The sequence below is a fragment of the Diaphorina citri genome, unplaced genomic scaffold (assembly GCF_000475195.1).
Source record: "Diaphorina citri unplaced genomic scaffold, Diaci psyllid genome assembly version 1.1 scaffold708, whole genome shotgun sequence".
In the NCBI taxonomy this organism is placed as follows: Eukaryota; Metazoa; Arthropoda; class Insecta; order Hemiptera; family Psyllidae; genus Diaphorina; species Diaphorina citri.
The window spans coordinates 218,715-244,433 of record NW_007378141.1 but is presented as its reverse complement, the minus strand read 5'-3'; the positions used below and the strand labels follow the sequence as shown (position 1 = coordinate 244,433).

General features: G+C 36.2%; 2 protein-coding genes across 2 annotated transcripts in view; both read left to right on the top strand.

Annotated features, from left to right (window-relative positions):
- Window positions 1-6,764: 6,764 nt before the first annotated feature.
- Window positions 6,765-9,172, top strand: LOC108252653 (centrosomal protein of 135 kDa). Its single transcript, XM_017444961.2, has one exon. It carries the CDS (start codon window positions 6,937-6,939, stop codon window positions 9,052-9,054), a length of 2,118 nt encoding a protein of 705 aa, XP_017300450.1. The 5' UTR covers window positions 6,765-6,936; the 3' UTR covers window positions 9,055-9,172.
- Window positions 9,173-10,631: 1,459 nt separating this feature from the next.
- The window catches only part of LOC103511375 (CUGBP Elav-like family member 2), an 81,820-nt gene continuing 66,732 nt past the window's right edge, over window positions 10,632-25,719 (top strand). Inside the window, exons 1-3 of the mRNA XM_026825153.1 lie at window positions 10,632-10,743; window positions 14,322-14,404; window positions 24,345-24,393. Coding sequence (XP_026680954.1) covers window positions 10,632-10,743; window positions 14,322-14,404; window positions 24,345-24,393 — 244 coding nt within the window. The remainder of the gene's footprint in view (window positions 10,744-14,321; window positions 14,405-24,344; window positions 24,394-25,719) is intronic.

Sequence of the window (25,719 nt, the reverse complement as noted above, 5' to 3'; positions counted from 1 at the left end):
TTTTATTTTAATTATCTATTTTTATTTTTGCTGCGGGTTGTGCACCTACCGTTGTGTTTGAATTTTTAAACTAGGGCAGTGTAACACAAAAACAAAAAGCTTCGATTTTAATTTCCTCCAACCAAAATGGGGAAAAAAAGAAGCTCAGTTTTTAAATAATTCAAAAATTCTAATTAATTATTTATCTCTTTCCAGATGAACAGTTCCCATTGTTATTTATTAAATTTTTACTTTCCATTACACTTTGTAGGCAAGTATACGGAACTTGTGTAATGAGAATCATTATTGCAAAATTGGTATCTACCTACCTACAAATAATTTATAAATTTGGAAAATGGGTGAAAAATTGAAAACGTCTATTTTAGAATGCTCTGGGTCCTCTTGTTTTCAGCTGGTCTATAGGTACGCAAGTATATTTATATCCCCCAAAACATGGGTATTCGATTTTTTTTCTAGTTTCGTAATGTAACAGAAATTCGTGTGATGATCACGCCAGCTATTTTTTTTTTTTTTTTTTTTTTTTTTTTTTTTTTTTTTTTTTTTTCATTATTGCTATTTTTATGCTCCAAATGATAGTGACTTCAAAGGTTTCCATCAGACACAATAATGTATAAAATTAGAATAAATTAATAATATTATAATCTACAACAGTGATTGAAATTGAATTCAACAGAAGTGTGGGTGCAAATAATTCATAAAAAAAATACCAGAGGCGAAATGTGCTGAACTTGAGCTGATTAATCCACATACCTGTCTATACCTTCCTTTCAAATTGGGTCATTATTAATGGGACACCCTGTTTTTTTTAAAAAAAAAATATTATTTTTTTATGTGGAAGATATGTTTTGACATGTGGGATCAAAAAAAAAAAAAGAAAAAAAAATTGCTGAATGTGATAATCTGTCAGAAACTCAGGACATACCTAATCCGCGGATTCCGCGGGCAGTTCATTTTATTTATTATTTTTCATTATTATTATTATTACTACTATTATTATAATTTTATTTTCATATCTAGGTAGGTTTTATTACTGTTATTATGTTTTATTACTATTATGAATGAATTTTGAAAGGTTCAGTGAAAGAATTTTGTAATTCGTATTCGTAGTCGTACCCAATAGATTGTAGAACTTGTTGTATTGGTATAATAAAGTAATCATGTCAAAATCTAGATTTAACCTCCAAAAGCGGCAAATCCTAAAGCACCATTTTCCAAGTAGGTATATTTCTCAAGCAATTGACTTTTTCATCAATAAATTTGCACTTCAAAAAGTTCGAATTAGTCTTTCGACACCTTTCAATGGCCTTGGTCCTTTTTTTATCCTCAAACCCAAAAATGAACACAAATAAATAAACAAGTCCTTCTATGGGGACAGACAGACAGACACACACACAGATGGACACCGAAGGGAATATAAAAGCCCGTCCACTATACCTTTTTTCATACCTATCGTAATAATAAAGGAAGGACGGACTAAAACCCTATTCCAAAGGCCCAAATTTTCGAGGCTGTTTAAAACTTCTGGCACACTTTGTATGTGGAAAATATCAATTTTATAAGTGAAGAACCAACACGCTTGCATTCAAAGTTATGAGAGGTCGATGGGAATTTTCCAATTGAAAACTTGCATTACAACAACTCGTAACCGTTCCATGTTGGAAAGATTTACATGTGTTAAATCTAAAATACCACTTGTGTTAAATCTAAATGGCACTTGAGTTAAATCTAAATGGCGTTTTTGATATGTTTCACCGCGATATGGTTTACAGTGCACCTCATTGCACCTGTAATAATGGGGTATCAGCATGCAAGATATGAACGTTGGTAAGTGATGGCTCTAACCCCATTCACACCCCTGTATGCTATGCACAGGGACTAAAAAGTGATGCCCTTTAGGGAAAATGATAGTGCTTACCTATTCATCCCAGATATGTACCTAGGGCATAAGTTTGATAGAGGGAACTGTACTGCTATGGTCTTATCATCCTGAAATCGAAGAGAGAAGGAAGACAGGATAGGAGGAAAGCCAGCCGTTCCGAGAACGAACATTATCCCATCAGGACAAAATCCGCCCCGGGCGGGAATCGAACCCGCGGCCTAGCGCTTACAAGGCAGACGCACTACCAACTAAGCTAAACTTAAAAGGGAAAGCCACAACCAAAAAAAAAAACAAGGGGGGAAAAAAAAAAAAAAAAAAAAAAAAAAAAAAAAAAACTGAATACAGACTACGGCGGTAGACATACCATACATACCTAGTACCTAGATACCTAACAGGCTTTATGTAGTCATACCTACACATAGATACCTGAACAGTCTATGTTACATATTGCTGATGGCACTAGTACGGGGGGAAGTGTGGTGTAGGTATGTGCAAACTAGGAATGCATATTATCAGTAAAGTTATCAGGAGCATAATTGAAATTATTATCACACTGTTACGGTTGGTACATGTACATGCACATTTACATGTACATTGAATGTACACGTACATAGCATGGCATTACATTGAACCCCCTGGGCGGGGCCCCAACCCCAGCCCTTGTGTACATATCTGATCGTAAAATTGTTAACAAGGTTTAAATTAATTTTCATTTAGGTAGGTATAATAAAAAAAAAAAAAAAAAAAAAAAAAAAAAAAAAAAAAAATCCTCCAACGAACGTAGGTAGTACGTACCTACTACTCGTATTTTTATGCTACCTATTTTTATTTTTATTTTTGTTATTATTACACATATTTCACTGATATTTTTCCCATGTATGTTCGTGTGCGATTTTATTTATTTGTTTAGCTTGTACCTACTCTTCTTTTGCTTTCATCTAGAATTCTAGACTTATGATTACAACAGTCGGAAGCTTATCTTTTCTTCTTTTTGTGTTTATTTTTCCTTTATCAGATTCTGAGTTATCCTTTTTTTCCTCCCTTTTCATATCATCGTCTCTTGACTTTTGACTTTACAAAGGTATATTCATTCATTTCTAGGTTACGCTATGATTGTCTATATTTATTTTTGAGGTGTACCTACCTAACCCAATAGAATTTTTTGTATGTTAGTTGTTAGTTATGCCATTTTTCTCCCAATTCACATGTTAGTTAGGTATTCTATTTATATCTATTGTTATAATCTCAGTTTTATTTTATTTTATTTCTTGCCTCGGGATGAACTAGCGGGATTCCGGAGCGAAGCGACGGAATTCAGCTAGTCTTCCCCATAATCCCCACGCCTCGGGATGAACTAGCGGGATTCCGGAGCGAAGCGACGGAATTCAGCTAGTCTTCCCCATAATCCCCACATGAAAGATGCGTCAGGCGTCAGGAACTAATCTCGTCGGGATTCGGGCTTTATGGTTTTAGTGTGTCTTTCCTTATGACTACTATTTTTCCTGAATTTCTCCCCTCATCTTCCGTATGAGTAATACATTCCAGTGCTTTATGGTTTTAGTGTGTCTTTCCTTATGACTACTATTTTTCCTGAATTTCTCCCCTTATCTTCCGTATGAGTAATACATTCCAGTCAGTAGCATCACAAGGTTCACTCTTGATATGTTGTTGAATGACCTTTTTATTGTAGTCATCAATGTTTGCTTCGTCTGCCCTCACTTGTAGACTTCTAAATATTTTTTTTCCGATTTCCCGATTTTCGTTGAATTCTACGATATTTTGAGAGGAAGTGGGAGACTGAAGAACAGCACTCTCAGAATAAGAATTAAGAATAACATAGATACATAGAAGGAAGCGAAGGTTTAGGACCAAAACGAAAGACACTTTTCAAATCGAAGGTTATATATCAGCTGATTTGGTACCAGTGTCGGAGCATGAATAATTTCCTGTGTAGGATGATTTTTACAGAAATTGATAGAAGGAAGCGAAGGTTTAGGACCAAAACGAAAGACACTTTTCAAATCGAAGGTTATATATCAGCTGATTTGGTACCAGTGTCGGACCATGAATAATTTCCTGTATAGGATGATTTTTACAGAAATTTTGAAACATTATTTCTGCTTTTTTACGAAACTTTTACTTTTAACAACTTCTAAGTAAATTTGATGGGTATCTTATCTAATTTATCCATTATTGACTTTAAAAATTCATAAAACCATTCAGAAATCGGGGGAAATTGAAAATACAGACCGGGACTGCAAAATCTAAACAAAGATTTCAATAATTTTCAGAAAATTTCCACCAATGAGAGAAGAGTTTTGTCAGCTGACTAAACAAATTTGGTTAGTCAGCTGTTCGTGAACTGTCCTTTGACCTTGATATGTATAATATATGTAAAAAGACCCAAACCTTCCTTCTATGTTATTCTTATTCTGAGACAGCACTCCAATACTCAAAGCTTCCCCCGTTACAAATGTAAACAAAGCTGAGGAAACAGAGGAGCTAAAAAATCAAAAGAAAGAGAGAGATGAAAGATGAAACGTCAAGCCGTTCCCCATAGGCTAGACAAGGACAAAGATATGGATTGTTGGATTGGAGCGCCTCTCGCGTGCACTATGCTGAGTTGTGAGTTCTACTGTTCTACTGATTTGTCTGATTTGTGATTTCTGATTTGTTCTTGTTGTTTGATTGTTGTGGAGCTAAAAAATCAAAAGAAAGAGAGAGATGAAAGATGAAACGTCAAGCCGTTCCCCATAGGCTAGACAAGGACAAAGATATGGATTGGAGCGCCTCTCGCGTGCACTATGCTGAGTTGTGAGTTCTACTGTTCTACTGATTTGTCTGATTTCTGATTTGTTCTTGTTGTTTGATTGTTGTGTGCCATCTTCACACTCGTATTTTTTTCAAATTTTTGTCTGGCCTGTTAGTTTTTTTGTCGATTTTTTTTTCCAATTTCCACTTATTCACTTTCTATAAATTTCCAAAAGAATTCAATTTGAGTGTTTGTGACTTTGTGTGTCCGTCGTATAGTATCCATGATTGTTGGGCCATTTTCCCACTCTATTTTTTTTTTTTTTTTTTTCAAATTTTTGTCTGGCCTGTTAGTTTTTTTGTCGATTTTTTTTCCAATTTCCACTTATTCACTTTCTATAAATTTTCAAAAGAATTCAATTTGAGTGTTTGTGTGTCCGTACTGTCCGTCGTATAGTATCCATCTAGTCTAGTCTAGCAAAAGTTTGTTCGTCTCTTCGTTTTGTGTTGTAAAAAGAATCCGATATTTCTGTTCAAGTATTTAATCAAATAATTACCTACCTACTATTTTTATTTCATAAATTAAATATTTTGGTTCGGTCTCCCTATAAGCTATACCTAAGTACCTAAATACCTAATGCTTCAGTCAACATTTACGTAAAATTTTCCGCTTTTCTTCAAAACATCAAACCGAAGTAGGTACCTACCTTCTTACCTACGTCCTTGTGTGTTTTCCATTCAAGCTCAATTTTTCTTGTGAATTTTTCCAAAGTACTTACTTACCTACTTGTTAATATTCATAGTGAGTTAGTGAGTGTTCCTAATCGCCTTTCGAATCGCTTCGCACTCCGATAGTTTTACGACATAAAATGGTGTCCGCCCTCGTCAGTCGGTTATGAAGCTACATTCCCTTTCAAGCGTGCGGTTTTCTCCCTACTCTACGCACATGGTTACTCCGGGTTTGATATCCGCCAACAGCACAAATCTCATCTACCTGTATCCTTCGTCCTCCCTTGGATCGGCTGAGTCGGCTCTGGTGCCTAGCAATACCGGTAGTGGTAGCTCAACATTGGGACTTTTGACTCAAAGTATGCTCACGAGCCTTTACGATGACAGTGGTAAGTAAGGTGGGAAATATGGTGAAACTAGGGGATAAATGGAATGGGATTAACCTTGTTTATCCTGCCCAAAAAGGACTGAAAAGTTTCTTCATCCCTGCAGTATAAACAAGGTCCTTTTCTTTGATTGCCTATGTTTTCCTGATGGCTTCTGGAAATTTCCTGTGAAATAGAAAATGAAACTTGATGAAAACCAAAACATTATCAAGTAATAGTTGCTACATTAGACTCGTGTGGCCTATTTTATTATTATTATTATTATTATTTTTTACCAGAATTCTGGGTACCTATAATTTTAAATTCAAAGGGTTGAAAGTACCCCAACAGTATACCTAGTAATAGGAGTTTAGAAAACAATGCTAATAAATAATAATAATACCAGGAACATTATTATCATATGGTTCTTTAGCTTTTGAATTTCTAGAATAAAATTACATTTTAGGGTGATTCAAAAATTTCGTAATTTTGACTGACTGCTTCGTGGCACGATAATTCTTAGCTATTAATATTCTTATATTTTGACTATGGTAATATATGTAGCCTATGGTCAGACTAGATCTATAGATAATAGATATGTAATGGAAGGTAGTTTCAGAAGCTGACCATAGGTTTAGGATAATTTGAATAAATATGGTTTGGTTTGTAATGTTTGTTATAGTAATTTTATGTAGTTTCGTTTTGTGTCTATCTATTATTTTCTGAACAATTCCCAGTTTGTGGAATTTTGTAATCGAAACTTTAGGTATAGTTTTTGAGACTGTTGATAACAATCTCCGAAAAGGAGTATTTAGTGACCCTGTTTAAAAACGTAAAAAATCATAAAGATATTTCTAGGCTTTTGAATAAATTATAAGTGTGTAGGTTTTACCGTGAATTATGATCCTAATTTTCCTCACTGTTCTCTGTACAAATTGTTCGGTAAACCTACAGGGCTAATAAATTTTACCAAAGCTTTAACTTTATATTCTTTGAAATTTAAACCTTTTTTTTTTAATAAAAATGTCAAGCCACTTAAAAATACTGAAAAGGCGTGTGTAGAGTTCGAAGTTATATTCAAACAAATGTAGTTTGTCCAAATTTTTTGTTTAGTATTCGATATACATAAAGTGACTTCCATGTTGAACTTATCTTTATTTGAAATAGCATTGATTTCCCTGAAAGGAATCGAGGGAACAGTTTAGCTTCTCCATGAATACTATTGATCATTTGAGAGCTGAGATCCGTGATCTAGAGATTGAGAGAAATAATGCTGTTTGCGAAAGTGACCGATTACAAACAGATCTGTATGAAGTAACACAAGAAAAAGTTCATCTAGAACGTATTTTGGAAACATCCAGGATTGAAACTGAAGAGCTAAAAGCTCAGTTAAAGTTTTACTGCAGTGAAGTGCAGCGTATTGAGGAGGATCTTTGTTGTAAAGAAAATGAACGAGCAGATGTTCTTACACATTTGAAATTCCTAAGTCTAGAAGCAACCGAGTTGGAAACGAATAAAAAATGTCTATCGGAGGAGTTATGTAACTGCAAGCAAAAGCTCACAGAAGCTGAAAAGGAGATTATGAGGCTAGAAGCTTGTATAGAAGAAAAAGAATGTACTATCAAATCTTTGGAGGGTAAGCTTCAAGAACTAGCGTGTTTAACAACTCAGTTGGAAGAACACTTACGATGTACACAACAAGAAAAGTATTGCCAAGGACAGGAGTTGGCACACTGCCAACAAACTTTACAGGAATTATTAATGCAGAAGGAAGCATTGTGCCATCAACTGACAACGTGCGAAAGTTGTAAGACCCAGATTGAGGAGGAACTCAGGGAAAGGAAATGTTGCATAAGTATTCTACAAGATGAATTGGCTAAGGAGCGTCACCATTCCAGCAATCTGGAAGACCTTATGCGTAAGACTAAAATGGAAATGCACGATGTGTGTCTATGTAATCAAAGATACCAGGAAGAGATTCTGGGGCTTAGTGAAAAAATCCAATTTTTATGTGCGAAATTAGAGGAAGAGAAGCAGGAAAACGTAAACTTCCACATGAATATTGAAACGCTGAGAAAACAAATCATGACATCGAGGCATGAGAAAAGTTACTCAATGAAAGAGGAATTGAAACAAAATCAGAGAATGTCTATGTCTATGGCTACTGGAAAAGATCATGTTCGGATGTCAGACTTATCAAAACCAAAACACATGTCTCCTAGTCATTTCAATGGGAACGCTTTCAAAATGAAAAAGGATTGTTATCAAAGAAACATGATGAAATCAAATCAGAGGTATTCAATCGTGAGCGGAGAACCAGCGGTGAGACATCCATCCAAGTCCTACGCATGTCATTCTAATTTTCATAAGGGTGGGGAGAGTGCCAATAGATTTTATAATGAAAACGTGAAGGAAGCTGACCTAAGATATCAACTATATTTGGAAAATTTGAACAAGATCCAGTCTTATGCAAAGATTTACAAGAATCAGAAGAAAAAACCTCCACGACATTACAAAGAAAATAACTCGAAAAATGGAAACAATAGAAAACTACTAGATGATGGAACTGAATCAATTAATATGGAATATGAACGTCTTGATACAGAAGCTGATAATAATTTATCCATAACAGCAAGTAATACCAATTCTCATGGTGAACCATATGAAAAACCTGTTTCTAAATCTGGAAAACCTGATAAAAGCAAGACCAAAAATGATAATAATAATTATGCCGAAGATATAAAAGAGAATATATTGGAGCGTGTTTCAAAACAATTGGATAACAATGAAGAGAACGCAGAAGGCCAACCAAAAAGTGCCCCAGAGTCCAGTAAATCTATTAACAACAAAAATCTAAGCCAGAATAATAAGTCTCGAAATAAAGCAGTCAGTAACTCTAGTGGACAAAACGAAGTGAATACTAGTAAAAATATGGACACTAATGTTAGCAAAAACAACAATTTCTCAAATGAGCAACAATCCAAACGCCCACCAACATCAACCACGGTCCAATATTTCAACACCGCTTGTACAATACCTGCCAAAACTATAATTCAACAGACATATTTCGTCCAAAAGAAATTTAGACAAGAAACAAAGCAAAAATCTTCCGAAAATGACCAAGAAAGCATTAAAATTAGTAATGACAGCTATAAGAAACTGAAAAAGAGACTCAAAAGCTTAAAGCCTCTGGAAAATGATGATCCTATCACGACAAATAGCTCTAGTGAATTTGGAGGCGGTAGTGTTAATTCCAAAAATAACATGTACGTGAACATTGCTAACAAGTTACATGAGATAATTAGTGAGAAGAAAGATATTGAAAAATGAGGATTTTGTGCCTAGCTTTAGGCGGAAAGTATTTTGGTCCACAGATCCAATAAATTCAAGAGGACTTTGAATTGAAATAAATCTTTGAAAATTTTTGGGAATAGTTTGTGAAAACCTACACCTATTGTAAGAATTCTAATTCTAATTGATTACGGCAAAAGTTCTCTGTAACCTATAGGATTGAAGAGATTACAAACATTAGGGATCAGATTATTTATCAGATGTGTTCTTTTACCTAAAATCTCATTGACAAATTCAATTTGTAAGCCTTTACGCTTGTTTTCGTAAACGCATTCTTGTTTATTTCTTTGTGTCTGAAAGTTTTCTCTAATTGCTGAGGATTATCTGTGACGCGCAGATCCCAGGTGTTAAAGTTTAAATGCTTCTTGAATTTCAAAATGTCTTTCCACGTTCCATTAATTCTGTTTACACTTCAAATTACTTGTATTTCTGCAATCTCCAGATTTGTCACCTTCTAATTTTAGGTACCCACGCAGGGTACTTACTATGTAGCTACTCTGGTGTCGGGAGTTTTACTCTCCAATCGGCAACAATATAATAATAATAATAATAATAATAGACTCATGAGTGGAAGGTAACCACTAGGCGAGGTTATCGCCGGAGGCCTCTCTCTCTCTCTCTCTCTCTCTCTCTCTCTCTCTCTCTCTCTCTCTCTCTCTCTCTCTGTTTTTCCTGAAGGCCGAAGGTAGATAAATATAGGCATAAAAAATTAATACTCTCTGTGCAAAAACACAGGCCTTTTTTTATTTACTTTTTAAGCCAATATTTCCTCTCTCTCTCTCTCAAGGTGGAAAGCAGCAACTGCTAAGGTCTTATCGTCCCGAAAGCAAAGAGAGAAGGAAGCCAGGATAGGAGAAAAATAGCCGTACCAAGAACGAATCTCATCTGTTTTGGATGAAATTCGCCGCGAGCGGAAGTCGAACCCGCTATCTAGCGCTAACAAGGCAGACGCTCTGACAACCGAGCCAACTAGGCTGGTAATAGTGGTAACGAACAGTGTTTCGTGGAACACTTTAAGATAAACCTGTAGACCAGGACAGGGGTAGGAGAATAGAATATCTTTTTTATCCTGCTAGAATCCAACTAAAAGGTCCCTCTACACCCCGCCGCCTGCAGTCTAAACTCTAATTTGCCCCTTTATCCCGCAGAGCAGGAACAGATTTGTTAACAGAGTGTTTATGACAAAACAAACAAACAACTAAAATAAACATCTCGCAAACAAACAGGAGAAAACCCGTTGCACGAACACGGAGAAAAAAAAAACAATAAGAAATAAGAAAATCACAGGAAAGACTGTAAAACATAAATAATAAAAACTCAAAACATGACGTTAAAAACAAATTACAAGATTCGAGCTCTTGTTAAAAAAAAAAATTGAAAATATACCTACCTATTTATAACTGTAGCGTGCACACAAAATGTCGGTGTTTATACCTACCTAAAGTTTTTTTTTTAACTTCTGTCAAGGGCTTGTAGGGCATTCTTGTAACCTTGGATTTTAACAGTTTTTTCCCCCCTTCACAAAAAAAAGGAATCTTGTAAAGTGGGGATACTCAATGACGAAAAGCGTGACTGTGGGGAAATACAAGACGAGGCCCACCTACTCGTCTGTAACAACATCGGCACAACCTGCACTCAAAGTGATCGTGCAGCCCCGCAGCCGGAGCAGTCGCTTCAAGGTTCCAAAACACGTAATAAACATGACTGAAGCATGTATATAACCTCGACTTACACGTAATAAGTAACATGTGTGATAGACGGATGTAATATTACATCATGTGTCATGTGAGAGGAAGAATAGTGGTGTAACATTTTGAGCTTGGTAGGTTCCCAAACCTCAGCAGGTTTATACCTCAGCAGTTGCTGAATTGGGGTCTTGGCCTTGAGCTTTGGCATATATATTTCAAATGGGAAGAACTTCAAAATACTTCATGTACCTATAATGGTTATATTCATAGGTAGGATTATGTTTTTCTAAACTTATAAGTATGTATCTATTGTTTTGTGCCTTTCAATGACCACCAAATAAAGGTTTATTTATTTAGGTATTTATTTATTTTAGGTTCCCAAACAACAAGAGGTACAGGGACCTGTAACAACGGAGGTCTTATAGTCCGAAAGCGAAGAAGGACAGAATAGGAGAAAGTTAGCCGTTCCGAGAACGAACCCTGATGGAGGATGAAGTTCACCCGGGGCGGGAATTGAATCCGCGACCTGGCGCCTGCAAATCCAAAATCCACTAAATCATTTTTACTTTTGTCTGGAGTATTCTAGACCCAAAGGAGAGCACATTGATTGCAATAGTCCTCACTGGTTCACTGAAGTTAAGCTACGATGCAATGGTTGGTATCCGGACATATAACCGACTGATGGGCGATCGGAGCCGCTGGCTTTTCCCGGCCCCGCTCAGGCCGAATAAGGAGGCGGAGGCGGGTAGCTTGTGGCCGAATGGAGGGTAAAACCTTCGTCACCTTTCGCTTTCATTGGTCCTTAAAGAGAATGAAGAGTCTTTTATAATTTGAGAACTACTGGAAAGAAAGAAGAAGAGAAGGAGGAGGAGGAGCAGGAGAAGAAGAAGAAGAAGAAGGAGGAGGAGGAGGAGGAGGAGGAAGAGGAGGGGGTCACATAATATATTGACACGTTATGAAGGAAATCTCTCAAAGGCTGACTGACAGATTAATCAAGTTATTATTATTATTATTTTTCCGAAGCGGCGGGAAGAGCAGGAGCAAAATAATGTGATCTTCCCAAATAATATGTAGGTACCTTTCCAATAATAATTATTCATTCATTCACACAAAAATGTTTCAAGCTTTTCGTCACGCTGAAGTGGGGCAGTTGCACGGATTTGTTTGAAAATTCAATTTTAAGAAAATTACAAAAATCCAAGGTAAAATATAATAAAATAACTTATGCCGCGGCGGAATACTAAAAGTTTCAAAGCTAGCCTAGTTAGCTTGGTTGATAGTGCGAGCGTCTGTCTTGGAAGTGCTGGGTCACGGGTTCGATTTCCACACGGGGCATATTTTATCCCAAACAGATAAGGTTCGTTCTCGGAACGGCTGGCTTTCTCCTACCCTGTCTTCCTTCTCTCTTCGCTTTCGGGGCGATAAGACCTCAGGAGTTAGTTTTGTTCTTTTTCAACGAGAAGGTCGCATTATTTCTTGTTTGTATTGAATTTACTTTGAGTTGTATGCTTCCTAATAAGTTGTATGCTTCCTTTTGGAGAGGACGTTGATATGTAGAAAATGCTCATCTTGATAACGAGGTAGCATACTATTATACACCATAATGAATCAAATCAAAATCAAATCCCAATTTCTTTGTGGTAAAGCAGAGCTTTTTCACAACTTTTGTGGATATCACATAAGACCTTAGCAGTTACAGTTCCCTCTAACAAAGTTTCAAAATCACTTGCAACTGGCCTATTCAGTGTTTCTTCGAATTCCTCTCCATTCAAAGATTTTTTTTTTTTGTCCTGGATGAGATGTTAGGTATTTATTATATCATTTTGTTCTCATATAATAATGAAATACCAAACATATTGCTTTTTGTCCGATTGACCAGAGCAGTGGTGGCTCCACCGGCCTTCGCTTTGGGGTCCCCGAAATCCGCCTCTGGTGGTCAAGGGATGATTTCCTGGTGGTCAAGGGATGATTTCCTGGCTGCACATAACTGGAATTTTAATGGAAGGTCTGGGAGCCAATGGTGTTTTCATGAGACCAGTTCCGCCATTAGGGTCAAAAGAGGTATAAGTAAAAGTAGGAATTTGTTGCTTCTCCACCCCCCCTCACCCGGTCTCTAAGGGTCGAATTTTAAAACCGGATTACCTTTTAGGGGCGGTTAGGCTTAGAGTGTTCGGAGAGGTTTTAAGAATTTTTTTAACCTAACTTAACCCAACCCAACCTAACTTAACCCAACCCAACCTAACTTAACCCAACCCAACCTAACTAAACCCAACCCAACCTAACTCAACCCAACCCAACTAACCTAACCTAACCCAACCTAACTTAACCCAACCCAACCTAACTTAACCCAACCCAACCTAACTTAACCCAACCCAATCCAACCCAACCCAACCTAACTTAACCCAACCCAACCTAACTTAACCCAACCCAACCTAACTTAACCCAACCCAACCCAACCTAACTCAACCCAACCCAACCTAACTCTTCTATTCTTTTTAGGTCATTTTCTGGCCCTCTCAGTTAATGGGAAATTCGCCTTTTGCATCAAAATTCTATTCTTTTTAGGTCATTTTCTGGCCCTCTCAGTTAATGGGAAATTCGCCTTTTGCATCAAAATTTCTCCAACATTGTTTTTTTTATGTGAAAAACTTGTGTAAAGGCTTTCCTCTCGAAAGTTTGTTGCATCAAAATTTCTCCAACATTGTTTTTTTTTATGTGAAAAACTTGTGTAAAGGCTTTCCTCTCGAAAGTTTGAGCGCTCTCTCAAGTTCAAATAGAATGCACTCAAGTAGCCTGGTTTTGGCATTTTCTCTCTTTCATGATCAATAACTTTTTTTTCGCTCTTCAAAGAAAACATTGTAAGGAAAAGTACCTTTTGAGCGCTCTCTCAAGTTCAAATAGAATGCACTCAAGTAGCCTGGTTTTGGCATTTTCTCTCTTTCATGATCAATAACTTTTTTTTTTTTTGCTCTTCAAAGAAAACATTGTAAGGAAAAGTACCTAGATATGGAAAAACAACATTTTGAATAAAGGGAGGGGGAGAGATTGAGTGGGGTCGTTTCTGGCAAAAGACTGGATGGAAGGCAAAAAGGAGAAACACTAGAAGGGGGTTCATAAAGATGGAAAGCGGGAGGGGGAGGGAGTTGTAAGAGAAAATATAAAAAGCACTTTAATGTTCAACGGGCCGAGCTCTATTAGCTTGCAAGAGCCACAACACAATTCCTCGACATTCAAAGCATTTCTTGCTTCATTTCAGCAAATAAAAATTTTTTTATTTCTGCAGAAAAAGGGTAAAATTTTATTTCACCAATTGAAATGTAAGACCCAGAAACCGAGAATAACATGATGCTTGTTTTGTGTCCAATAAAATGCTTCATGCTTTAAAATACATGAAATATTGAGTATTTTACAAAAGTACGACATTTGTTTTTGAAATGAAATTCTCCGAACAAGGATTTTGCTTCATAATTATAGGTAGGTATTACCTTTATTTAGTAACTGAAGGATCCTATCTAGTTTTCATCTTTGTAATTTGTCGTTCCGTCTTTTCTGTTTCAGGATGTTGTTTTGTCACTTTTTTCACCAGAAAGGCTGCCTTAGATGCTCAAAATGCACTTCATAATATCAAAACCTTAGCCGGGGTAAGTAGTCTTTTATTTCCTTTGGCTTATGGCCCTCCAACATTGTCAATTTTATGTTGGGGTCAAATTTTATATTTCTATCTAAAGAACCGGAGGGGATGGTAAGAAGATTAGTCTACAAATTTCATTTCATCATACCCTATTGCATACTCAATATAAATGTACGGCGCTCATAGAAAAATGAACATTTTTGTAGATTTGCAGTCAAGTCATATTCTATGGTGGATCTTGTGTCCTTTATCCTTGTAAAGCTGGACATTGGAGTGTTTTCTCTCAATTCACCTTCTACGTTCAAGGTAGATCTGTGAAAGGAAGAAGTAAAGGGGAAAAGCAGAATATAAATTATAAAGTTATCAATAATGAATTTATTTTTCTCGGAACTCTTTTTTCCTTTTCCTCTCCTTCTTTCTTTTTCTCTTCTCTGTCCGTCCCTCTTCCGTTTTTTCCTCTCCCTCTCCTTCTTTCTTATTCTTCTTCGTCCTCAAACGGGCCGAGCTCTATTAGCTTGCAAGAGCCACAACACAATTCCTCGACATTCAAAGCATTTCTTGCTTCATTTCAGCAAATAAAAAAGTTTTTATTTCTGCAGAAAAAGGGTAAAATTTTATTTCGCCAATTGAAACGTAAGACCCAGAAACCGAGAATAACATGATGCTTGTTTTGTGTCCAATAAAATGCTTCATGCTTTAAAATACATAAAATATTGAGTATTTTACAAAAGTATGACATTTGTTTTTGAAATGAAATTCTCCGAACAAGGATTTTGCTTCATAATTATAGGTATTACCTTTATTTAGTAACGAAGGATCCTATCTAGTTTTCATCTTTGTAATTTGTCGTTCCGTCTTTTCTGTTTCAGGATGTTGTTTTGTCACTTTTTTCACCAGAAAGGCTGCCTTAGATGCTCAAAATGCACTTCATAATATCAAAACCTTAGCCGGGGTAAGTAGTCTTTTATTTCCTTTGGCTTATGGCCCTCCAACATTGTCAATTTTATGTTGGGGTCAAATTTTATATTTCTATCTAAAGAACCGGAGGGGATGGTAAGAAGATTAGTCTACAAATTTCATTTCATCATACCCTATTGCATACTCAATATAAATGTACGGCGCTCATAGAAAAATGAACAGGATGTGTTGGATGGCATAATATTTTTTGTGAGTAGATAGGCGTTAGATTTTTACTTTCCTTATCCTATGGGAAGGAAAGTAATGTAATCTGGTCGAATTTTCGATGGTCAGTTTTTAGTGTCAAAACACGTTTTGAGGTCCCTAGAGCCTAAATCCAAAGTTTCAGCCATTGGTCCGTGTGTGTGTGTGTCTGTCTGTCTGTAAATAAAATGTCTCGAGAACGGTAAGAGCTAGAGACTTGAAATTTGGTATGTAGCTGCCAAATGTGACAAGGATGCGACATGAAACTTTTGGTTAAGATCGGTGCATTGGTTGGCGGCATTTTACCGCCTTTTGGCTGTTTTCGGTCTAGTTTAACAATATCTCGGGAACGGTATGAGCTAGAGACTTGAAATTTGGTACATATGTAGTTCACAAATATGACAAGGATGCAACAGAAAACGTTTAGTTGAGATAGGTGCTGCGGTTGGCGGCATTTTGACCGCTTTTGACGGATTTCGACCGTTTTTTGGCGGTTTTCAGCTATACCGACTAAACGGTTAGAGATAGGTAAAAGTTTTAGGGTAAAATAATACTCAAATAAGCATCATTCAATAGGATAAGGAAAGTCGTGTGATGTTCACACCAGATTTTTTACATAAAGCTAAATCAAAATTAATCAAGCCCCCCCAAAAATTTAGGTAAGAACCGCCTATGTTAATTTCACCTTTCAGAACTATTTGTTAAGACTTCAAGGCCCTCTATTTTATTTATTGATTAATCAATGTAGGTAATACACTTTATATTGATCAGATCCACGTAGGTAAAAAAAAAAAAAAAAATCGGTTCTGAAATGTTCAAAAAATAGTAATAAGTTCAAAATTAATATCTCTAGATATGTTCCTTCGTACACCTGAGTTTTCCATTTAATTTCATTTGTGATTTGACACTAGCCCTTTATGTACTTTAGCCCTTTATGTCGGACTACACAGGGGTTATTATTTGTACTAAAAGACCTTAAGGTAGGCACTTACATTCCTTTCTTTCCTCCCTCCAAAGTCGTCACTGGTCAAATACGTTTCTCTACCTACCTAACAATACCTACATTCATGTTGTTTACATTTCTCATTTTATTCCTAGTCTCATCTCTCTTCTCTCTCTCTCTCTCTCTCTCTCTCTCGTTTTTTTTTCTAGATTTTTTTTTTTTTTTTTTTTCGCTACACAATTTCGACTCTACATCGCCAGCCACATTCTATTAAAAAAAAAATTCCCATTTTTTCTAACAAATGCTCTGTGTGTTGCATAATAAATAAATAAGAGGAGAGGAGGTTGACTTTTTATTACCATTGTGGTTTTCAAATGAGGAGTGGTGGGGTAAGAGAAATAGTTGTTTTTATTTTAGCATGGAGAGAGCGGTAATTTTCAAGACCTTCGCCATTTTACTGTAAATTTTTTAAATAATATTAATCTGGTAGAAGTATAGAAGTCCCGTTACTAAAGACCTTAGCTGTGACTTTAAAGCATATCTGACGGACACGGAAAGCAAAGTGACTTTAAACTCCATTTGAAGTAGCCAAAACTGGACCTATGTAATTACATACATAGCTAAATAGTGTAAGTAAATTAATATATACTTACCTACTCTCCTTGCCTTCCCTATTGAGGAACCCCGGATGGAATTTTAATTTTAAGGATCAAACTTGTAGCTAAATATGTACCAAGGTTATATATATTAAGCAAAGTGACTTTAAACTCCATTTGAAGTAGCCAAAACTGGACCTATGTAATTACATACATAGCTAAATAGTGTAAGTAAATTAATACTTACCTACTCTCCTTGCCTTCCCTATTGAGGAACCCCGGATGGAATTTTAATTTTAAGGATCAAACTTGTAGCTAAATATGTACCAAGGTTATATATATTATGTATATGCACTTCATAATATCAAAACCTTAGCCGGGGTAAGTAGTCTTTTATTTCCTTTGGCTTATGGCCCTCCAACATTGTCAATTTTATGTTCGGGTCAAATATTAAATTTCTAAAGATCCGGAGGGGATAGTAAAAACTTAAAAAGATCAGTCTCCAAATTTCATTTCATCATACCCTATTGCATACTCAATATAAATGTACGGCGCTCATAGAAAAATGAACGTTTTTGTAGATTTGCAGTCAAGTCATATTCTATGGTGGATCTTGTGTCCTTTATCCTCCAAATTTCATTTCATCATACCCTATTGCATACTCAATATAAATGTACGGCGCTCATAGAAAAATGAACGTTTTTGTAGATTTGCAAGTCACGTCATATTCTATGGTGGATTTTGTGTCCTTTATCCTTGTAACTTGTAAGTTGTAGGCAGAGAACTCAGAAAAGGTTTCCTACAAGCTGGACATTTGAGTGTTTTTCTCTCAATTCACCTTCTACGTTCAAGGTAGATCTGTGAAAGGAAGAAGTAAAGGGGAAAAGCAGAATATAAATAAAGTTATCAATAATGAATTTATTTTTCTCGGAACTCTTTTTCCTTTTCCTCTCCTTCTTTCTTTTTCTCTTCTCTGTCCTTCCCTCTTCCGTTTTTTCCTCTCCCTCTCCCTCTTCTTCTTCTTCTTCTTCTTCTTCTTCTTCTTCTTCTTCTTCTTCGTTAACCCTTTATGTCGGACTACAGGGGTTATTATTTGTACTAAAAGACCTTAAGGTAGGTACTTACATTCCTTTCTTTCCTCCCTCCATAGTCGTCACTGGTCAAATACGTTTCTCTACCTACCTAACAATACCTACATGTTGTTTACATTTCTCATTTTATTCCTAGTCTCATCTCTCTTCTCTCTCTCTCTCTCTTCTTCTTCTTCTTTCGACTATTTTCAAAGGTTCAAGCTCCAATGCCGAACATATTTAATTACCTGGTAATCCTTACAGTTGACTTCAGATTCACAATAGTTTCTATTTATATTCCCTGTTCATAGAGAAAAATTGTGAACGCTATTCATGCTTAGTTTATTCGATTTGCAGACATGCAGACATATCTCTCTCTCTCTCTCCCTCTCTCTTGTTTACATCTCCTTTCTACTTTCCTTATTTTTATGTACATCCTCACACCAAAAACGACTGTAGGTTGTACTCTACTCCCTCCTGTACCTATCACCTTATTTCACATTTCTAACAAGGTCATTGGTGATTTTTTTCCTTGAAAGCATCAGGTGTGTAATCGATCAGGAAACTTATTTTCCTTCCCTCCCTCCCCTCCTCCTTCCTTCCCTCTCCCTTTCCTCCCCTCTCCCCCTACCTCCTTTCTTCCCTCCTTCCTCGTAATATATTTTTCACAAATACAGGACTCTCCAGAGCAGTATGTTCTGGGAACGGTACGTGAGCACGTGTTACATTTCAGTGACGAACTTGACTTGGGTGTAAAATCTTTCTCCTTTCTGACCTCAGCTGCTCTGCGTTGGTTTTGAAAATGCTCTTCCTCAGAAAGGGGTAAGGTGGTAATTTTAATTTCACCTTTCAGAACACTATTTGTTAAGACTTAGGCCCTCTATTCTATTTATTGATTAATCAATGTAGGTAATACACTTTATATTGATCAGATCCACGTAGGTAAAAAAAAAAAATCGGTTCTGAAATGTTCAAAAAATAGTAATAAGTTCAAAATTAATATCTTTAGATATGTTCCTCCGTACACCTGAGTTTTCCATTAAATTTCATAGTGATTTGACACTAGCCCTATATGTACTTTAGCCCTTTATGTCGGACTACAGGGGTTATTATTTGTACTAAAAGACCTTAAGGTAGGTACTTACATTCCTTTCTTTCCTCCCTCCAAAGTCGTCACTGGTCAAATACGTTTCTTTACCTACCTAACAATACCTACATGTTGTTTACATTTCTCATTTTATTCCTAGTCTCATCTCTCTTCTCTCTTCTCTCTCTCTCTCTCTCTCTCTCCCTCTCCCTCTCCCTCTCTCTTGTTTACATCTCCTTTCTACCTACTTTCCTTATTTTTATGTACATCCTCACACCAAAAACGACTGTAGGTTGTACTCTACTCCCTCCTATACCTATCACCTTATTTCACATTTCTAACAAGGTCATTGGGTTTTTTTTTTACAAAGAAAAGACGTCTTTTGTGGGAAGTAATTCAAGATTCAAGTGACCAATCGATTTAGGTAGGACCTAAAAACACCCTTGCTCATTTCTTGTGTCAAGGAGTAAATAAGGACAGACCGACAGACGACACCGAAGCGAATACAATAGTCCGTCCCCTATACCTTTTATTATAAGTAATAATAAAGGAAGGACGGACTAATGAATAGAGAGATAGCGAAATTGAGGAAGAAGACCTGCAGGGCTAGATGGAGGTGTGGAGGACTACCTACTAAAGAGAGTATCAACAGATATCCACAACTACCTATCTGAACAAAATCCTAGAAGAACTTTGCCATTTCAAATTGACGGAGTCTCTTCAAACAAGATTATCATAATGCCATTGTCAGGCGTAAAGTTTCACCGTTGTAGTTTGAGCACGTCAAGTTTTCAGCTTGTCACTCCCAGTTTTGAAAAAAAAAGTGCCCAAGTAGCTGATTGTACCTTTCGTAATTATGGGAGAGACTTTCCAAGATCTATGTCATCATTAGGAACCCATTAACAGCTACCTGATACTGCACCTCTGTCCTTGACAGATGAAGCAAAAGTTGATAGTATCAGAAGCGAGATCAAAAATTAGATTTCAAATGGGTCAATCGCCAGTGTTTTGAGAGATCATTGCAGTGTTCTTCTTCAATTTTTCATAAAGTATTTGGATACCTATTTGAACTCTGCTGAAGAAAATTCGACTATTTAGATCTGTGAAAGGAAGAAGTAAAGGGGAAAAGCAGAATATAAATAAAGTTATCAATAATGAATTTATTTTTCTCGGAACTCTTTTTTTCCTTTTCCTCTCCTTCTTTCTTTTTCTCCTCTCTGTCCGTCCCTCTTCCGTTTTTTCCTCTCCCTCTTATTCTTCTTCGTCCTCCTCCTCCTCTTCCTGTCCTCCCCTGATTTTTTTTTTGTAAATAAGGTATCTTCTTGTTCTTCCGATGTGGACACATAATTATAGGGACCTCTTGATATTGGGTAGAAACTAGAACCCCTAAGTTCTTCTTCTCTCTCTCCCTCTCCCTCTCTCTTGTTTACATCTCCTTTCTACTTTCCTTATTTTTATGTACATCCTCACACCAAAAACCACTGTAGGTTGTACTCTACTCCCTCCTGTACCTATCACCTTATTTCACATTTCTAACAAGGTCATTGGGATATATATTATGTATATGTAGATATCTACCTATACGAGTATGTTTATTGTATCTGCTGTCAATATGGGTAGTAGGTACCTACACGTTACCTCCGTGTATAAACCATGTGAATATTATGCACCATATTAGGTAGGTATATACCCGCGCTGATAACACGTGTTGTAATAAAATTACCTTCCCTTACACCACAGCGCCAGGGTTGGCAAGTGTTCAAGAGATAATAAGGAGTCGCCTATCCTAACCTGCTTATCTCAACAGCTTATCTTTATTTATGGACCTTAGGAAAATGCTTTTGCTCCGAAAGTGTTTTTCTTTTCTACCTTTCGAGGTAAAAACAAGCTGGACATGTCCCTCCGGGAATTTTTTAGCCCGTAGTTTATTCGATCGTGATTAGAGAAAATCAGTACCTATGTACCTACCTAATTTGTTACATTCTATTTTAATATTCAGTTTATTATTATTCTTGATTTCATTTTTTGATTTTACTTTCATGTAATGATTTAAAATCAAGACTAGAGCCCGTTCTCCCTTAATTCCCAATATAATGTTTAAGTCACCCATCCATTTATTGGCCTTGCTCTGCGTAGCTTAACATAAGTGACGCTAAAACCTGTCTTAAATGATCGACTGAAGTGTTATCGCTTTGAGTTCATAGGTCGTCGCAACAAATTTCAAGATCAGAGCTCATTTGTGTGAGAAACCACTTTCGTGTTCCTGGTAAAAAGACCTTTAATTTGATATATAGGTCGACCAGGTTTGGATAAGTCCTTCTATGGGGACAGACAGAGTAACAGACAGATGACACCGAAGCGAATACAATAGTCCGTCCCTTATACTTTTTATTACTATTGTAATAATAAAGGAAGGACGGGCTAAAAAGTGTAAACGTCACTACCACCGAACAAAGGTAAAATTTACGTTTAGGTGTGGTTCTAATGGTGAGGTGCACTGTTGTGGGGTTTGATTTTTTTTTATATTCATTATTATAACTATTGTTATTTTATTTTTTTCAGTTGATTTTATTTTTAGTTTCAAAAATGCATGAAATATTATTTAGGTAAAATTGAATTGAGTCCATCCATAATGAATATTTCCGGTATTGAATTTCATATTCTATAGTCCATTCTATAAATGATGACAAAATCTGAAAACCTAAACCTAAATTATGTAGATATGTACTGTGTAAATGGGGAAGAAGAGGAGGGATTTCCTGAAGGAAGACCCCAACTGCCTTACCTATTAGAGACTAAACACTGAAATGATTTCAGTGAATTCAAAACATACAATTCACACTGTGTCCTCAAGCCTTGATATTTTAGAAAGAGGTTCTTATTCAGACGCTAGGCGACTGGAAGGGACCAAGGACTAAAGCTGAAAACTGTTTAGTATGCAGCTCGTGTCAGCACAAATCTGAATAGTTAGTTAATTCTAATTCTATCCCCGCCACCGGCGACGCCACAAAATCTATCTTCTTTTTTTTACGCTACGTTGTTTTATATTAAAACCTACCTAGACTAGGTGGTAGTGTCTAATGTAGGCTGTTTGGGGACCAAATATTATTGCTATATCTAGGTTTACCTGTTATCCATAACACATTTCACAATGTTTAGGTATAGAATAGAATAGAGTAGAATAGAATAAATAGAATATACCTTGTTTATCCTGCCCGAATAGGACTGAAAAATCCCTTTACCCCAGCAGCCTAAACAAGGTCTCGTATATTTTTGGGTTAAAGATTAGGTAGTGTGATTTTCAATATTTCTCTTGCATTCGTTTGAAGTCTGTGTTGATTTTTGCTGATGATTTTCCTCCTAACTGCCGACATTGCAAGCACCACTTCAGATTTCCTTGGTTGCTGCAGGTAGATGAATAAATCGTTTGGTAGGTACATATCTGTGGAATCTAATGTTTTTCTATCACATTCTGATTTTCCAAAAGATCTAGTACCTACATAAATTATTGGAATGTGTAATTTTTTGCAGTGATTGATCTATGAAAAGAGGAAAAAATAAATAAATAGGTAGGTACCCATGAATCCCACTTCCATTCATAAATGTGCATATTTTTTTTCTACAGCACATTCGTCTACAAGTTTAGTACCTACCCACAACTATGGTTTAGAGAACATTCCAAATTCCAACATTATTCTCCCATTCACATACCCCCCTTTTCACACAAAGCTATGCGAAAATAAACATTGTTTACCTATGTATTGGCAAAATAAAATAAAAATCAAATTCAGTCAGTATGCAATGCACTGATTTTTCTCTCAGTCCAAAATTTTCTAGTCCAGGGGTTCTCAGCTTTGTCCTTTGTGAATAATATCTCCGTTAACCGTTTTAGTATTTGCTTATTTTCAGCTGTGAGCCAATGGCCCTAGTTAATATACCTTGATTATACAATACATATTTAGGGTATTAGTAGGATTAACTAATTGACTTACTTACCTAAATTGTGTATCTTACCATGAATAGGACTGAAAAATCCCTTTACCCCAGCAGCCTAAACAAGGTCTCGTATATTTTTGGGTTAAAGATTAGGTAGTGTGATTTTCAATTTCTCTTGCATTCGTTTGAAGTCTGTGTTGATTTTTGCTGATGATTTTCCTCCTAACTGCCGACATTGGAAGCCCCAACACAAAGGAATTGAACTTTTTTCATTATGAGACTTTGGGACATGGAGGAATGGATGATCCCCATGTCCCACGTGGTACGCTTCATAGTCTTGTGATTGTCCCTTGCGAATTGATTATGTGGAACAAATTTAGCTATTTGTATTTGTTTCAAAGTCACTTTTCAATTTGGCATTTTGTAAACCTTTCTTTTTCCGCATCGGAGCTTTCGTCCTGGGGTTGAACTCTTATTGGTGAATAGATGAAGCACCACTTCAGATTTCCTTGGTTGCTGCAGGTAGATGAATAAATCGTTTGGTAGGTACATATCTGTGGAATCTAATGTTTTTCTACCACATTCTGGTTTTCCAAAAGATCTAGTACCTACATAAATTATTGGAATGTGTAATTTTTTTGCAGTGATTGATCTATACGTATGAAAAGAGGAAAAAATAAATAAATAGGTAGGTACCCATGAATCCCACTTCCATTCATAAATGTGCATATTTTTTTCTACAGCACATTCGTCTACAAGTTTAGTACCCACAACTATGGTTTAGAGAACATTCCAAATTCCAACATTATTCTCCGATTCACATACCCCCTTTTTCACACAAAGCTATGCGAAAATAAACATTGTTTACCTATGTATTGGCAAAATAAAATAAAAATCAAATGCACTCAGTATGCAATGCACTGATTTTTCTCTCATTCCAAAATTTTCTAGTCCAGGGGTTCTCAGCTTTGTCCTTTGTGAATAATATCTCCGTTTTAGTATTTGCTTATTTTCAGCTGTGAGCCAATGGCCCTAGTTAATATACCTTGATTATACCTACAATACATATTTAGGGTATTAGTAGGATTAACTAATTGACTTACTTACCTAAATAAAATTGTGTATCTTACCATATAATTGGTGTGAATTTGTTTCAGATGCATCATCCTATACAAATGAAACCTGCAGATAGTGAAAACCGAAATGGTAAGTGAAAGAGAATAACTATCATTTAAGTATTTTACTTCACAATAATATTAATTTTATGTTAGAGAGAGGGGGTAAGTGAAAGAGAATAACTATCATTTAAGTATTTTACTTCACAATAATATTAATTTTATGTTAGAGAGAGGGGAGAGAGAGAGAGAGAACAAAAGGAGAAAATGATAACTTAATGTTCCTTATAGGCTTTCCATAAATTTTGGAAAGCTATAGCTTTATGGTGGGCATTATTTTCCGAGAGACTGAATATTATGCCATAACGTCAAATATGGGAGCGAGAAAGAGAACAAAAGGAGAAAATGATAACTTAATGTTCCTTATAGGCTTTCCATAAATTTTGGAAAGCTATAGCTTTATGGTCGGCATTATTTTCCGAGAGACTGAATATTATGCCATAACGTCAAATATGTGATTTTAGAAGTTTAGGAGACTGTAGTGGTGGAGGCTGCAGTCCCAAATGAGCAATTTGAAATTGAGATTCCAAGATATGTAGATCTACCTTCGTACAGCAGCACCAACAAAGATAACAATTGCAGGAATAGTTCCTATAGTTTACCCAAGAGAGCTCAGCACTTCTAGCTCCTAAAAAGGTTGGGGTTACTTTTTTGCCCCGTGTTCCCCTACTTGACGTACAAGATGTCACAGTCACAGAGGGATAGATCTTACCATACCTATCAACTTCCTGTCTTCAAGAAATGTTGCACATTAAAAGCGTAATCTTCACGTACCACGACTCTGGGGTACCTATTGGATGAATGTAAATAATAAAGTAACTACATAGGTATTACAATACCTTAGAAGTTACATGTCCACAATGTAGTCTAATATGGGTATGTTAATGAATAATATGGCTTCATTTCAGAATTTCAATAGTTCAGAATATGTTGGAATAATGGTTTTGAAATTTGAGAATTCTTTTGAAAGACGTAAAGAAATTCGTCAATTTTTAAGGAGTGGCAGTCATCACCTGAGATCTTTGTCTCCCTAGAGTCCTTATTCCTTTCAGTCCTTACGCTGATTGTTTTCTAAGAGTCGTAGAGATAATGGAGGTAGACAATGTACCTATGTACTCCCAAGAAAGCAGCTCCCTTTATGCTCCCTGAATTTTGTGTCGTAAATACCGTGTGTTTCCAACTTTGGGCGCTGAATGTCAATTTCGGTCGTATAGGTAGGTAGTTATATGTAATCACCTAACCATAATCACCTAAGAAGATTTTACAGGTGGTGTAGGGTTCCTGTTGATATAAAAGTAGGCTCCTACCTCTGCTGAACTTGAGCCGTTAAGCACAAAGCATACAGTAACTACAGAGA

Coding starts and splice junctions, on each gene's coding strand:
- LOC108252653 (XM_017444961.2), top strand. CDS start 6,937: ATGAATACTATTGATCATTTGAGAGCTGAGATCCGTGATCTAGAGATT.